Source organism: Opisthocomus hoazin, chromosome 5, assembly GCF_030867145.1.
Source record: "Opisthocomus hoazin isolate bOpiHoa1 chromosome 5, bOpiHoa1.hap1, whole genome shotgun sequence".
NCBI lineage: Eukaryota > Metazoa > Chordata > Aves > Opisthocomiformes > Opisthocomidae > Opisthocomus > Opisthocomus hoazin.
In genome coordinates this window covers 65,438,832-65,456,211 of record NC_134418.1, presented here as the reverse complement: position 1 = coordinate 65,456,211, position 17,380 = coordinate 65,438,832, and the positions used below count along the sequence as shown (strand labels likewise).

Sequence of the window (17,380 nt, the reverse complement as noted above, 5' to 3'; positions counted from 1 at the left end):
ATAAAATAATAAAAATAAGAATAAAAACATACCCGTGGAAAACCTATGGCTATAGTGCGCTGTTTATTTGGCCGTGACTTATGTGCATGTCTGGCAATAGCTCTCTGTTTCTTGCCTTGATACGCCACATCAAGTTATCTCGGAATTATTATAATTACAGCCTCGGGCGGTATCCAAATGCCCATTTCATTTCAATGAACATCTTGAAAAGTGTTCAGATACCTTAAATTAAAAATTCCTCATCCTATATATTCTGATAAGGATATTTTTGCTGTATTGCAATAAAATATACTGAATTGTGTTTTTTCCCAAATCAAACACCGAAAATCCCACCTGTAAAGCAACATTCCAATCCACATCTCCAGCACGTGAAATTGCCGCTTTTGTTTGTGTTTAACTGAGTTGACAGTTTTCTAGTTTTTGACTGTGGTGTTGCCTGGCATTTAATAGATTACAATGCTTGGCTGCTAAGGGGAAAAGAAAATAGATACAGTCAGCCTTAACCACCAAAATACAAATATGCAGCAGATAATACAGCCCCATCTTTTTTGTTCAATATTGAAACAACTCTTAAAAGGTAAAAGAAGTAACTCAACTGAAAAATAACGAGATGGAATAACTGCAGAGGAATTGAGCAATGTCCGGTTACTAATTGAGCTTACTTTTATTAGTGTTTTTTTCCTGGTACTTTTAGGAGGCTTACAATAGCTGTCGTGTGCTTGCTAAGCAATGTGGTATCGCTCCATGGAAGAAGGAAAATACCGTCTTTGGTCCCAGCTGGCGGTAAATTAGACTTGACACACAGGATTAAGGGGCCTTATTATTATTGAAGCAACTCTAGCATTTTGTAATTTATGAATCAGAAGAGCACTTTGTTTCTTCTGCTGCTCTCTAATCTCCTGCGCTAAATTGTGGCTGTACATTTTTATGTTCGTTATTGTCAGGTGCTCAAAGGCCACGATGACCACGTGATCACATGCCTTCAGTTCTGCGGGAACCGAATAGTGAGCGGCTCGGACGACAACACACTCAAAGTGTGGTCAGCAGTTACAGGCAAGGTAAGTTGGTGATTTTTGCTGGATTCCGCAGGGGATGAGCTACAGGTAGCGCACTGGTGTGTCAGAAATGCTGCTGAGCCATCAGACCGCGCGGCAGGGTGGTCTGTAGTGCCGGACGGTGCACGAATCGCAAAAAGTAGCAGTAAACATGTGGGTCATCTTTTCCTACACAGAAACTAGTCTAGTTCAGAAAAGTCACCTTGATGCGAAATTGCAATGCTGCTGCTGTTACCACTGGCATATATCCTTCTTCTCCTGGCAGTTGTGCTATTCTTGTGGAGTCGTTTGTGACATGGATTCTAAAGAATGTGGACAGCTACGTTACTTTATCTTCCTTAAAGCTTACTTCAGCCTGCTTTTACCCCTCTGGATCTCCTTTTCTCACTTGTCTTCTAGAATTCTTTCTGTTGTTTTCCAGTTATTGAAATGGGGTGTTCATTTTACAGGCTCGCATGTCAAACACAGGGTTTGTTTTTTTTCTAAGCTACTATATTGCTGAGCCACCAAAAAAAACCCACGTAACTTGTTTTAGGTTTAAATATTTCCTATTAAATTAGATCTAGCTCAGGCAGGAATTTAATAAGCTTAAATCATTTAATTTTGGCTTAGAGAAGCAAAACAATATGTGCAATCAAAAAGACAGTACTGAACATTTCACTCACATTAGAACATCACAGCTACTCAGCACACAGATACATTTTTTTTCAGGTGACTGACTGACCATGCTCAAGGATATAGAAGAGGCCTCAGGGAAACAGTACTTTATTCCTTCTAGACTAGTATTGTGCGTACTTAGCTTTGTTTTAATGATACAGTTACGTGAACAACAGGACAGATATTGAGGATAACATTTAAGATGTAAAAAGTATCTACTTTATAGTATTGAAGCTGAATGCATTGAGCATTTGTCTTTGCATGCCTCAGAGATCCTTGATGGGATTGTAAATACTGCTGTGGGGAAGAACAAAGCTAAAAGCAATAGGCAGCCTCACCCTGCCTCTGTTGGCTTCCCTACAACAAACTGTCTAATGAAGGAACCCATACTGAAATTTACATTTTTTAATTGAAAAGGGCAGCCTGAAACAAAAAATACTTCCTTTGTACGTACCACCCTCTCAGAAGCAAGATATTCCTTTAAATATACAAAACTGATCGTAGTAGCATGATTTAACAATTCATATTCAGTAACTTTTGGAAAGTAATTACAAATCCTAGTGTGACCATTTATCCCGCGCCTTTAAGAGAGCCAAAAATTGTATATGAAAGATGGAATAGTGCTGTATCAGCCCTCATGCTCACTGGGCTGAAGGAATTAATAAAACAAAAAAGCCCTAAAGGTTGGTTTTTTCAAATGAACATGACTAAATAATCCCCTTGACAGATGTGAAGCCCAAAATAAGTATTCTGTGTTGTTACTGCTTCAGAAGGATGATTTCTTAAAATATGAGCAAATTGGTTAAAATTTTGAAAAAAGGGGGAGCTGTAAAAGTGAGTAGGAGCTATGAACTGAAAAAGATGGATTTGATAGCGGTGAATTAAGCTAGGAACCAGGAATTGCAGACGACTGGTTAAAAATGTTAAAGAACAGGAAATCCGTGTACAGCAAAAAAGCAAGGCATTTTCAAGGATGTTAGAAAGAACAGGATATTAACAACAGAAATTAGGATACTGTTACTGATGGAGAAAAACGACTGACTTGGGGAGAAAATTCATGTGATGGAAATACAGCATGCAGTGGAAACAGAACACTTCATTGCAGCAGGAACTCACAAGGATGTTAACAACTACCAAAGTTACCATTTTTCGTATTACAGTTGATGCAGATAATCTGTATTTGATGATTTTTTTCTAAAGTAACCTGTGGAGTAAAATCGGGTGTTTTTTTCAAAAGGTAGAAGCACAAGGAGAAGATCCAAAGGATGGCCAGAAAGCTAAAACGTGGCAGTATTTAACTGGAGTAAACTGAAAGGCTGGGTACTTAGGATACATTATCTCAGATAAAAAATACTGGACTACGGCAAGAGGAGTCAACTAACAGTGAAAGGAAGGCCACGGCAATTAATGCCACTTAGCATTAGATTACAGAAAAAGAGATCATAAAACTGTCTTGACCTCTTTTCTCATGCAGTTGCAGGTTTGACTGATAAAAATACTAGTGCAGAAATAGATGGCTATGTGCACTGCAAGAATGTAGCCCCGTGACATGACTGAAGAAAATAGAGCAATGCAAAAATCAACATGGCACATATTTAAATGGGTTAGACAGTGGGCAATTGTAGAGATCATGTTGTTAATGTAAATGCAGAATCTTCATGGAGCATCTTTCTAGAGGGGTCTTGCAAGGATCTCTTCTTCTCTGCTAATTAGCACTTACTGCTGCCTGTGAGAAAGCATGCATAGTCGGTACTCGTAAGGAGTAGGGGCTGAGAGACGGAGACGAGTCACTGTTCTGGAGCAACGGGGGTTTTACAGAAGTGGGTGTGAGCAAACACTGTCTCTGCTTGGTGAGACGTCACGCCATACATTTGGAATCAAAGGAGGTGGGCTGCGCTTAGGTAGCGTGGGATTCTCTGCTGGGCAACAGGGAAGGTTGAAGAAGGTTTGAAACGTGATTTTGCAGTATTGATGCTGTAGCTACGGCCTACAGAATGCGGAGTTTTCTTGGATAAACAGAAAACAGTAGTTTTACCACCAAGAGATCATGTTGTTAATGTAAATGCAGAATCTTCATGGAGCATCTTTCTAGAGGGGTCTTGCTCACGCTGTGAGCAGCTCCACACCACAAGGGGAAGATTATAGGGAAAAATTCCTCGTAGTCGAAGTACCGACAGTGGAGGGGGAAATTTGATGAGTATTTTCTAAAAGGTGGGATTTTTCAGTTCCGTCACAGAGCCGTCTCCGGGGGTCTTCTGGCTCTTGCTGCAGGAGACTGCTGTTAGCACCTAGATTCCTTTGTCTTAAGTTTCCTTTCAGCTCTGTCGAAAGGGTAACGAAGCAAACCATTTCTTTTCAGTGTTTGAGAACACTGGTTGGGCACACGGGCGGAGTCTGGTCCTCGCAGATGAGGGACAATATCATCATCAGTGGATCTACAGACCGAACGTTGAAAGTCTGGAATGCTGAGACGGGAGAATGCATACACACCTTGTACGGACACACCTCCACCGTGCGCTGCATGCACCTCCATGAGAAAAGGTGAGGCTCTGTCCAAAGCCACAGCCACCGCCTGGCTTGTAGCTTCCAGCTGCGTGCACACCAAATGCTTGTCAAACTTGGGCACCTCATCCAACACGGAGCGAAATACAAACCAGGCAGAGCATTCAAAGTAAACTATATAAATCAGCACAAGGGAAGAGATGATTAATAGAAGCAAAAGCAATAGAGTACTAATTACAGAACAGAAAATTGAGTCATGTACTTTATACAAGTCACATTCTACGTTATTTCAACACCAGTTCTTTGTTACACTGTGATCCAGTCCCCCACACTCTGAATAATTTTTTTGTCAATGCTATAAACGTTTACTGATTTTACAGAATGACTTTTTAAGTATCGTCATTGCAGTATTTTATTTAAATTTTAACTGATTATATCACAACTTCTGCAATAGTAAACCATGTCTTGACTCAACAAGCATTGGCAGAGCTCTTTTACTTGGCTGTGGTGTGGAGCTGCTCACAGCGTGCCTGTTGGTTGCATTTCTTCTTTGTTGAAGAATGAGTTTTTCTTTATCAATTCCATTAATATTAAGTCCTCATTTCTGTTCTTGCCTAAAAAAGCTTCTAGAAGTATAAACTGAAAAAAATGAAGCAAAATAACTGTTACTTTACTAAAAGTAAAACTTCTAAAGGTCCTCTTTGTTTAATTGTTATAATTCATTAACTCAGTCATTAAAACAGAATGCTCACAGCACTGGCTGGAGCTCAGCATATTCGTAAGCTTTCATAGATAGATACAACAGTCTACATAATTTCTCACGGCATCGTTTTGCCGTTGAGGAATGAAGTGCCTTTTTAAATACTGATTGCTAATTACATCAAATCGACAGATCCTGAGGAGGTGAATAGAACAAGGAAGAAAAACACACGAGTCATTTGTGATCCCAATAAAATGTTATGCAAAACCAGATCTTTGGTGGCTCATGGACTAGTGCTATTGAATGTCCCCAATTACAACTCATAACCGATTTGTACCCAAGTCTAATTGTTTTAATATTTTTATGTCCGATGCTAAGTACAGGAGGGGTTTTCTTGTTCCTCCAGGGTGGTCAGTGGGTCTCGAGATGCTACACTGAGAGTTTGGGACATAGAGACGGGCCAGTGTTTGCACGTTCTGATGGGCCACGTAGCTGCAGTTCGGTGCGTTCAGTATGATGGCAGAAGAGTTGTAAGTGGTGCATATGATTTTATGGTCAAAGTGTGGGATCCAGAGACAGAGACCTGTCTGCATACACTGCAAGGGCATACCAACAGAGTCTACTCATTACAGGTATGCGATTTTCATCTGCTGCTTTGGTCTCCTTACGTAACATTTAAAGTCACTGTATTTCACCTTGTTTATTAAATTGTGGGTACCTACTCCAGAATTATACAGGCTACAAGAATATAGACGCATCTGTGACAGTCCCTTCTTTCATTTTGTTAAGCTAGTTATAAGTTTTCTTAATTCAGAAACTGAGATTTTTTTTTAAGAGGAGCATTTTTTTTAAAACACCCAGTACAATAAAGCCCAAGTCTCTATCCCAGCAAGTTAAGCAGTTTCCTGGGTTGCTTGGGTTGTTTCTGGTTTGTTGTGATTTTTCTGAAATCTTGCATGTATTTTGGAGCTATGTTTGTGCTTTCCCTGAAGACATTCTAAATTTAACTGTTTTAAATAAATCAGATGATACAGTAATGGAAAGTGTGCCCAGGAACCCCACTGGATTAATGTTCTGAATTATGCAGATCTGTTTATTCTTATTTTGTAGTCCCATCTTCCAGTTCCAATCTGTAATTCTCAGTAAGGCTGAACCTAAAATTTTAATGTTCCGATGTAAATCTCCAGCCTTCTACTTCCTCTTCTCTGAGTAGAGGCCAGATCTACAACCGGGAGGCTTTGTCAACAGAGAGGTGGTGTTGTGGGTGCAGGTTATTACGGTACTGCTCCGTGGCACGGCTCTGCTGCCTGCCAGTCACCCGACTGCTCATCAGAATGAAGCTGGCAAAGACACACATGGACCTCATGTGGACTCCCCTTACCCTGACTAACCTAAAAGATCATCTTGTTCATTCATGGAGTCAGCGCATCACTTCCAGGCGTTGAAAGGCGAAGAAATTAATTTCATGCTTGTGCCTGTTCTCACCACAATCTGGCAGGACTTGAAAAAGAAATTCACAAAGACAGTTCAAAATCAGGAAATTGCATTCGGCGTGTAACTACTCTGGTTTGTGGCTCAGAAGGTGAAGCTCAGTGCTAGAGACATTTTTCCTACAGTGTATCTTCCATAAGGTGCATCTCGCCATAATAGATAAAATATGAACAAAATACCTAATTGGTTTCATTTTGCAAAATATGTAGTAAAATTTATCAAAAACCTCCAGCCCTCCTCTTCCATGCATATGCTGAGGAGTGTTCTCTAAACAAGCGGCAAGCAAGTCAAAAATGCTGTACTACCTACCTGCCTCTCAAAAATATTCTGAAGGTTGTATTTCATCTAGGGCAGTTTGGGAACAGTGTATGTTATTCTGCCTTACCTTCACCAGTGGCTCGTGTTTTGGCTTATGAATATTCATGTCTTGCTCTGATACTGCAGTAATAATGGATTGAATAATTGGGTTATGTTACATACCGGTATTATTTACACCCTGTAACAGAACTTGGCATTCTGAAACAAATTTCTAGGGGGCAGGAGGCTACAGGTGCTTACAGTTTTAGGGCAGAAAGATTCTTTAAAATTGCCTGGTGAGCTCCTGCCCTTTGGCCTGAAACAACCCCAAACAGCAGAACTCCCATCAGTTGAATAATGAGGCTGAACAACCAGCCTGTCCACGGCAGATCCTGTTACACCCCAGTATTTCCCCATTTGTAGACTCCTTAACATTTTCCAGAGATCCTTATGCGGCAATTAAGGACTACTGACCGTGTTGTGTTTTCTTACTCTTTCATAGCTGCCTTTGAAGTAATCCACAGATCCTCAGGGTTCACGGATAACAGCTCAACCACTGATCCAAACCGTTGTCTGTTAGACTATAGCAGTATCAGAGTAAAGTTTGTCTTGCTGCCCAGCCTTAAAGCTCTCTTTCTGAATACCTTAGGTACTTGGAATACAATCTGTGGGAAGGAGGGAAAGAATTCAAAATTTGTTACATCAGCCTGGTTTAGTACTGTTTAGCAAAGAAAAACATGCTGTAGTGTTTCCCTCCAGTGAGTCTGCTGGGCTACATAGCACTCCTTTTATCTGAACTCAAAGTAGTTCACATTCTCTTTTGAAAGCAGGGTACCCAAAACAGGATGCGGAATTCCATTCAAAGTCTTAATCAACGCTTACTGGAAGTGAAAAGTTATTTTATGTGCCTGGTATAGCGTACCACTATTTCAAATACCAGAGTGTCTTTTTTCAGTATATTGTCGCCAGAAATGCGTACTGCAGATAAGCAGTCCCTATGTGCCAGTCGCTCTACATTCTTTTGCACCTAGGTGCCATGCTCAACCACGTTTGACTGTAGAGATCTACAATGTCTGTTTTCTGCAGGTTTTATAAAAAGCAGCAGCCTCAGATGCTTGAGTTCCCTTAATTGGGTTCTTTGCCATTGTTAGGCAGCAGTCAGTCCACAAGTCGTGTCGGGTTGCCTGAGCTGCAGCGAAGACTCGTGCCCAGCCTTCATTCTCCCAGGCTGCAGCTGTACCTTCATTCATTCCCTGCCAAGCTCAGAGCTTCACAGTTTTCTCTTGACTTTTACACTCTTTGCTTTGGGTCAGTTCTACCATTTCAAACGGCACCCAAATCCTAATGAAAGTACTGAATGCCAGTCCCTGAAGAACTCTTTCTGGTATCTCTAATAATGCTGGGAACAAAGTTCTGAACGGGATAGTATCCCCATGTCAAATTTGCCACCAGCTTTGTGAAAATACAACGAAGACATCTGCTGTTTCACATGGCTTTTCACTGCGTCACAGAAAAAAAACAATCATCTCATTCGTTAAGATCATTTTCCCAGAAATCTATGTTTGCTGCTGCTTACCACATTGCGCAGGGCATTGATTATCCGTTAGTTCCTTCTGGAGACTGAAGTTAGGCCGACTGATCCCCAGTTCCCCATCTCACCTCATCATCTCCTTCAATAAGGAATTGTAATTGCCATCGGAAACCTTGTCTGTCTGCCGCGCGTTCTCAAAGACAGCAGCAGATGTCTCTGCGCTTGTCTTAAACAACTTGCCTTATGGGGGGGGGTTTTCCCCATTCTAGCGAACGCTTGTACTCAGCTGCCAGTGGTGTCAGTGCTGTGAGCCTACACTCAGATGGCTGAGGACTGAAGGAAACGAAGTTAAATAGCTGGCCTCGCGTGGTGTTTCCTTCCCCTGCAGCATAAATGAGCTCTTCTATTTTGGCCGCCGCCTTGTTTTTTTTAAACAGAATAGTGTTTTATCACCCTTAACGGCTCTTGCTAGTTTTTATCTTGTTTTGTGCCCTGCCTTTCTGATTTTGTCCCAGTGTGCTCTTTTAAATACATCTATTGATCTAGTTTCTACTTTTCGTACAATTCCTTGTGCTTTAGCCAAGTGGGTCTTGGTAATTTACTACACTTCCTATCGTTCCTTCACACAAGGATAGTTTGTGTCTTTAAGAAAGTGCCAACTCCCCTGAACTCTTCTTCCCCTCAGAGAACAGATGTATAAAAACCTCATGGAAAGGAAGGCCCGATTTATTGAAGTATTCCTCCTCGAAGCCCACTGGTTTTATTCTGTGGCTCTTTTTCCTTCCTTTTTTTGAGAAGTCTGGACTCTTATGTCATTGTCACTGTCACACAAGTTACTTCCCACCTTTGTATTCTCTACATGTTCAGTCCTCTTGGTCAAAAGTGTCTCATCTCTGAGCTAATTTCTCTCCATGTTCATGTTCTGCATATTTTTATTTTCTCAGCTCAGAAAATCCAAAAATGTGGACATCTGCATTAGCCTGTATACCTTTCCCAACAATGACTAGGAAGTTAAAGTTCCTTACTGCACACAATTATGATTATAAAATGGCTAAACCCAGATTTTCTCAATTCCGTTCCTTCCATATTTCTATGGTTTTGCCTCTGTGTAGATGGTTCTGGATTAATGTTGTTGCCCTTCTCCAGCTTAAAGTCCCTCTGACTTGTGAAAAGCAAGTTTGGCTTGTTAACGTCTTTATTAGGAAAGCAACGTTCTCCTACTGCTGCACGCTGCAGTACAGTCAGGATTTGGCTGCGTTCCAGAGAGCTGCATTATATTTAAAAGACCAGGGGCTCAGAGTCTTTCTCCTCGCGCTGCGTAGCTCCTGCCCCACGTCTGTTACACTGAGCGTGAAGCACCTGCTCTGCATCAGTCGTGGTCGTCTCTGCTTAGACTGAATTCTTACTTTGTAATGCAGTTTCTGAATATATATAGAATCTAACATTGCCTTTAGTGAACTAGTGCTTAGTAGCCTCTGCGTAAGATCCCAATGTAATTGTTTGTAATAGATTTACCTTTCTTGTAGTTCGATGGTGTCCATGTGGTGAGCGGATCTCTTGACACTTCCATCCGAGTTTGGGATGTGGAGACAGGCAACTGCATTCACACGCTAACAGGCCACCAGTCTCTCACCAGTGGAATGGAACTGAAGGACAATATTCTCGTGTCTGGGAATGCCGATTCTACAGTCAAAATCTGGGACATTAAAACAGGACAATGTTTACAGACATTGCAAGGTGAGCTTAAACTACCTTCATGTAAATCCAGCTGCCTGCCGTAACCTGTGCTGCAGAGTCTATATAAAAAAGCTTTAAAATAGTGACATCCAAAGAAACAAGCACAAACCACTTACAACTTAAATATTGTTCTGATGGCAGCTGTATGATCTTTCTCTGAATTAGAAGAACAAAATGTATTTAAGCTAATCTATTCAAATCACTTGCCTATTATGAAAGGCAGATGGTCTGGACTGATAGCAATTTGCTACAGGTATATTAGCCTAATAAGCCACAGAAATATGTAGGAAATGACATCTCAAAACAGTCAGTCAATGTATTTATTTAGGGGTCACTTGGCTGTTTCAAAGCCTACTGATTAATTGGATCGGGAGGCAAACTACGCTGTCTGTTGCGATAAATCAAGAGAAATGAGTGGAAGATGCTTTATTTCAGTAAGAAGAAAGATTTCCATTTCCGTTCTGACAGTTACTCAGGCACCATGCACAACACACTGGGTTGTTCCCCCCCCCCCCCCGAAAAGTCTTACATCATTCCCATATATCATACGCAGCATCGCTGGCTGGAGCAGAAGATTAAATTTCACTGTAAAGCAGACTCTGCTGTTTTAACAGTATATGTTTATGTATTAATATGTAGCTGTCAATATTTACTGATAGAGTATTCTCATAACAACACTTCAGAGGGTCTTGGAGACAGAGGCTCACAGCGGTCACCTCCTCCTGGGTGGTGAAGTCCGTTTGCATGAGTGTCTGAGCGCACACCTGCCCCCCTGCTCGCTTACAACAAGAGGAGATCACTGTAACAGGGGAAACACTGAGGGGTTTTCTATGCCTGTATTCACTTTCTGAAAGCACAGAAAGGCTTCGTAGCTTTTAACGCACAGAAGCTGAGTGAACACGTCTAGGTAGAACAAGCTGTATGCAAATAGCGAGGTATTTATTTCATACGCGGGGCTGTCTGACATTGCTTTCTCATTACAAATGCAAATGCTTTGGTTTGCTGTTACAGGTCCCAACAAGCATCAGAGTGCTGTGACCTGTTTACAGTTCAACAAGAACTTTGTAATTACCAGCTCAGACGACGGGACTGTAAAACTTTGGGACTTGAAAACGGGTGAATTTATCCGAAATCTAGTCACATTGGAGAGCGGGGGCAGCGGAGGCGTCGTGTGGCGGATCAGAGCTTCTAACACAAAGCTGGTGTGTGCGGTGGGGAGCCGCAACGGGACTGAGGAAACAAAGCTGCTGGTGTTGGACTTTGACGTGGATATGAAGTGAAGGGCAGAGAGATGAATTTGTCCAAACGTACAGACGATGTTCTCCTTTCCCTCCCCCTGAAAAAAAAAAAAGAAAAAAGAAAAAAAAGAAAAAGGAAAAAAAATCCCTTGTCCTTGGTGGTGCAGGATGTTGGCTTGGGGCAACAGATCCTAAAGACCTACAGACTACGAAGGAGAAGACAAAGACGACAAACTATAACTGACAAGAGCGGCATTTACTGTCTCGTCACATAAAAAGGCTACACTTCTGACCGGGGCAGCTTTGCAAATATACGACTTTTGAAACGAAACCAGGTGCAATTATTTCTTTATTTCCCTCCAACTGCTCCTTGAGCCATTCGGAGGTGAAAAAAACACAAAAAAATTGTTACAGTTCTTGTTAACAGGTTATTTTACCACAAAGAAAGAAGCTGCACAGGCGAGCCTGCTCGTGCACCCCTGGGGTCCCGGCAGCCCCTCCAAGCAACGCGCTGGCCCGTAGCCCCGCTCTGAGCCGGCGGTTGGGCCGGGCACCTCCCGAGGTCCCTTCCAACCTCCGCGAGCAGTCACTGGTTGACTTCCAAAAACTAGAGAGCATCCGCAACGAGAAAAGCAAACAAAACCAACGAGTCCATTCCTAGTGTGGAAAAGCTAAAATATTACTGTGAATTGTTTTGTACAGTTTCATCAGAGCTTTTTCTTTTTTTTTTCTTTTATTCCTCTTTTTTTTGCCAACCATTGCCAATGTCAATCACAGTATTAGCCTCCGTTGAATCTATTTACTGTTGCTTCCATCTACACTCTTCAACGCAGAAGTTGCTCTGAGGTGGCAAGTTGTCCTGGGTTTTGAGAGTCCTCTGATGGATTTAATTCGCAATGCTGGTGCTAGAAGTAGGTCTTCAATTACGGGATTGTTGTCCCACCCCTGTACTGTATTCCCAGTGGCCAAACTTATTTATGCTGCTAAATGAAAGAAAGAAAAGCAAATTATTTTTTTTTATTTTTTTTTCTGCTGTGACGTTTTAGTCCCAGACTGAATTCCAAATTTGCTCTAGTTTGGTTACAGAAAAAGACTTTTTGCCACTGAAACTTGAGCCAACTGTGCCTCTAAGAGGCTGAGAGTGGAAGAGTTTCAGACAATTAAGAGTGAAGTTTGCCTGCAAATAAAGAATTGAGTGTGTGTGCAAAGCTTATTTTCTTTTTTCTGGGCAAAAATGAAAACACATTCCTTAGAACAAAGCTATTGCAGCCTGTTCTGTGGGGAAATTTTTCTTTGTGAGGGCTGTGGTGAATGGAATGAACATACAGTAAAAAACTGACAAAATTTTTAAAAAATACTATAAAATACAAAAATGAAAATAAAGTTGCTGGTCAGTCTTAGTGTTTTACAGTATTTGAGAAAAAAACAACTGTTACAGTTATTGCTGGGAGGAGCTGACAGAGCAAAAACTGAAGTTTTTGTAAAGATGTCACATGCAAACAAAACGCGAAACGAAAGAGTCAAAGGGTTTGCCTCATTCTCCAAGAGCCACAACTCAAGCTGAACTGTGAAAGTGGTTTAACACTGTATCCTAGGCGATCTTTTTTCCTCCTTTTTTTTTTGTTTTGTTTTATTTATAGTCTGATTTGAAACAATCAGATTCCAGTTGGTTAATTTTAGTTATGTAACAACCTGACATGGAGGAAAACCTTTAAAGGGATTGTGTCTATGGTTTGATTCACTTAGAAATTTTATTTTCTTATAACTTAAGTGCAATAAAATGTGTTTTTTCATGTTAGTATGTCTTTTTTTTTTTTTTTCTGTTTCTTGTTGCTAATTTAATATTGTACATCCTACAAAGGCTAAAGCAGGTCAAGTTGCTCAGCTTACTGGTGGATGCTAAGATATGTGGCAGAACTTTTTACATAACCCTTCCCCAGACAGGTGCACGGGTGCCCTCTCCTTCAGTTGCCGTACAGGATCTGTCACGTGGGCTCCGACACACACGCGGGAAAGCCATTGGCTCCCGATTGCTGCGAACGTGTCAGCGTTTGACTCTGGAGGGAGTTAGCTATAAAAAGCTGCTCAAGTACGTACACTTCTTCCGATAGCATCTTGTTACTGCATCTTCAATTGAAGCTTGATGTTTATTATTTATGGATTTCAATCAATTGATTGCAGTCTGACAGCAGAGAACAAATCCATTAATACAACTAAAATCAAAGTTAGGGTTGTAGGAGACCTTGAAATAAAGCTTCTAAAGGAAAAAAAAAAACAAACCACCGTATCATTCCAGATCAGTCCAAGAGCAGTTTTATCAGTGCCCTGAAACCAAGGCAGGTCATCAGCTGTCTCAGGAATGTACCACTTGAGTGTCAGCTTCTCACCAGTCTCCTTGGCCAAAATCACTGCTTGCTTCTGCGTCAGACTCTTCTGTCAGGGCATAGCATTTACTTGTTCCTGACAGTTTTCCCTGTAGAAAACTCATTAAAGAAAACCAGAACATTAGAAGAGAAAATACATGGATGGAAAAGAAAAATATTTATATACTTACACATCTATGACTATGTGCTGTTGAAACGTAGTTCCAATCCCCACATTATGCAAAACAAGCAGTGCTGAAGGATCACGCTTCCATCTGGCCTCCAGAGATTAAAAAGCCGTACCAAATGACTGAGCAGCCACAAATGGTGAAAATCTGTTCACTGGGTTGGTGTTTAAGGGGAAAAAAATTGCAGCAAGCACTGACATATAAAAGCTATGATCATCTCGGTACTTATGTAAAAACAATTAAAGAGCTAATCCTCTCCTAAAGTGACGCTGAGAGATTGCTAGGACTTCACACGGTTCTGCCGAGGAGGCAGGCCCGGCCTCGCCGGCCCTGATGACAGAGGTACGTCAGTCTGGGCTGAGCTGCTCGCGCGAGGGGATGGAAAGAGGAGGGTAACAACATTAATATGTAACACGGGCAGAAGAGCAACAGCCTTCAAGATTATGTCATTTTCTTCCAGGATTTGTAGAAATTGCGACAACAGTTTTCAAAGAGCAAAGGCGCTGGCCTGACGGTGCAGGAGAACGAAAGATTTCTGCACAGCGTTGCGCTGGAGGGCAGGAATACAAATCGGGGCAGGAGAGCGAGATGACAGAAGAGGAAGACTTAACAAATCCAAATCAGTTCAAGCTGTGTTGAAGTACACTTTAAGCAGCCAATATGACCAGGAGCAAAATGTGCTTAACCAGAATTCAGAAGTTTTCCAGTTGATAGTGCAGTTCCAACACTGTCTTATGTTCAAATTAAGACAGAATAACTGGAACACGTTAAGTAAACCACATTTATAGCTTCCTTCATCCAAGATTTAGCTTAAAAAAAATTGTGTTGGCTGCAAAGTCAAGATACGATAGACTCTTACATTAAATACAGAAACCAACACAGTACTTAAAAATTTTTTTTTTCCTCTTCAATAAAACAACTTCACAAAGTTAATTGTGTTAGCGCTCTAAAGACTTCTGTTTTGTGAAAAGTCGGTTTAGTTTTGTAGGAATTAATGTTGCTGATGAGACACCTGAACAACATAGCGCGATAAGCAGAAATTTGTTCATTTATTGAAGTGACAGAATTTCAAATATGGGCCTGTAGGAAACACGTTACCTGTAAGAAACTATTCAAGCAGTTGTTCTTTACAGTCTCTTTATTACCCCCTTTATGATGACTTACTCGCCGTAACACAGTTCACTTAGGATGACATCTTCAGTTTGGCAGCACGGGCTCCAATTGAGACTGTTTAGAAAATGTCTTCATTAAACGTCGTGTAATTAGATTTTGATTTTATGATGGGTAGAGTGGGTTTTTTTAAAAATAAAAACATTTAAGAATCTTAGTATAAGACTAACTGCTTTATGCTCTCCATACGCAGGCACATCTTGAATCTAGTGGCTTACTCATCATAGTCTATGTCACAATATCTGCAGCTATCCTGGAGAGATAATTGCAGTAGTGTTCCTAGCATCTTACCCTCTTCTTTTATTGCTGATTCCCTTTTTTCTTTTTGTCTTAGCTCCAGAAAAAGCTTCCTCATTTTGTCCTGAATCTGAAGCCAAGTTATCAACATTAAAAGATTTTTTTTTTTAAAAGATATTAGTGGACCTTGATTTCAGGTAACAATAAGTCAGAACTAGTACTGCCACCTCCTCCAAGAGCCTGTTCCTGTGGTCTCCAATCTACGTAGCAAGAGGTAAGACCAGATGTTTAACAGCTGTGTCTACACCAATTTGTAGTTCAGATCAGGAGCTCTCCCAGCAGAGCACAGTGCTGCCTCGAAGCCCACAAATGGGATTGCTTCGGGGCACAGCTAAACTTGGAGCAGCTCTCCAGGAGCACACCCCAAGCACTCCAGGCACTAGTGGAGCGTGTGGGACCAAACCAGAGCTAGTCCAATGCCTCAAAAATACATTCATGTGGGCATTAGGTGCTCAGGACCAGCAAACTGGTGCCACGGCTCTGCTCCTGCAGCACAGCACTGAGCCAGTGCGGGCATAACCTTCAACAAACCCTCTGCCACAGCTCCTGACTCGAGATCAGCAAGCAGCTCCCACCCAAACAGCAGCAGCAGAGAAACGGAGTCCACCTGATACCGCTACAGAGTTTGTGCCAGAGAAAGAAGTTCGGCTGCCTTCGACTCTCTCCCAGCATGCTTTTGGGGAGGTTCTTCTGATCCGCTTACGGAATCCAACTTAAGAGAAATACAAATCTCTCACAATCACTCTGCCCAAAATTTTCTACCAGCAAGTCAACACCTGAATCATTCAGAAAAAGAAATCATGAAATTCTGTAATTAGACAGGCAAAAGAACCAGCTTATAGCAATAAAAAAGAAAAGCCTGCCAGTAATTAGTTGAGTCACTCTGACCAAACCACTGTTAATTACTTAGAGGGTAATATCCAAACATACTGACCACTGAATCTTTAATAAAAGTGGGAATATTACTTTCTTTCCATCTCCTGCCATTTTATCTATGACCTTGATCCCTGACATTGTGCAAAGATACACACGCTGTGGGATGATGCTTAGTATTTTATGATGATACATGATGTTTATACATGAAGTATCTGATCTATATGATATATACCTGGTTTTTCAAACTTCATCTGACAACAGCATATACACTTTTTCAATCACCCCTCCGAGCGTCAGTGCAGGTTTCTAAATACAACAGATGTTTTAACATAAAAGCTGCTCCAGATCCCTTCGGAGACAGTCTGACAAACTAGGTGTCACCAAAAACTCGGCAGCCGGTACAGGCTCGTGCTCCCCGGTCAGCTTGCCAAACGGCCCCGCAGCCGTAGCGGCACTTCAGAGACAAGAACTGGCACACTGTGCTGCCACGAGCACGTGCTGTCGAGGGAAACGCTGCGGCACTCGGCGTGACTGCAGTGGCCTAAGAACCAGTGGCTTTATGCCCCTGTACTCTTCATTGCTCTAGCCCGGATCGGACATGAGAGTCCTATAAAATCATAATTGAGCTAGGCCAGAATCTCCCCAACCAGCTAGAGATAGCAGAAGTCATTAATCACAGAGGTTGCCACTCACAAACTTGGTGGCACAGGAGAATCCAGCAGTGTTTCTAAACTACACACTGCACAGGACAACTGAGCCTTGGCCAAGGGCATCCTCCAGGTCTCCTCCTTTGCCCTCACCTCTGCCTTGCTTGGATCCAACTTCAGCTACCTGATCCCTACTCACAAGCCAATTTTGTCCAGCCCTACAGGGCAGCAATAGTTTTGGTGAAAGATAAGCTGAGCTATTTGTCCTCTGCATCTCTGTGCTGCTGGAATCTACGCTGCATGCTCCAAGGTACTACATGAAGATGAGAAGACATCATTCAGCCCAGAGTGAGAAATTTATCATCAGTGTTGTTAAAATTATTTCCATCCTGAGTCTAGACTGAAAGTAATATTCTAGACCAAAAGTAGTATTCTAGACCAAAAGTAATATTCTAGACCTGGTACAATTAGGTAAGTTTCAAGTTGATTTCAATTCCTTATTTTTTTCAGACACAAAGCTTTCAGTGCCACAAACCTCACCTGGCCTGGGTTTCTCCACACCTGCAAAACAGACACATCCTAAAAAGCTTCACAGTTCAAGCAGGACCGTGAATCTTGTTGCCTGGAAGGT

The 17,380-nt window shown here is 41.7% G+C and overlaps 1 protein-coding gene across 4 annotated transcripts in view; it reads left to right on the top strand.

Moving 5' to 3' along the window:
* Positions 1-13,006, top strand: part of FBXW7 (F-box and WD repeat domain containing 7) — a 185,333-nt gene extending 172,327 nt beyond the window's left edge. For all 4 annotated transcript variants that reach the window (XM_075421563.1, XM_075421562.1, XM_075421564.1 and 1 more), the window contains 5 exons: positions 945-1,058; positions 4,072-4,253; positions 5,321-5,546; positions 9,760-9,970; positions 10,982-13,006. In XM_075421563.1, coding sequence (XP_075277678.1) covers positions 945-1,058; positions 4,072-4,253; positions 5,321-5,546; positions 9,760-9,970; positions 10,982-11,250 — 1,002 coding nt within the window. In that variant the 3' untranslated portion in view covers positions 11,251-13,006. The remainder of the gene's footprint in view (positions 1-944; positions 1,059-4,071; positions 4,254-5,320; positions 5,547-9,759; positions 9,971-10,981) is intronic.
* Positions 13,007-17,380: the final 4,374 nt, after the last annotated feature.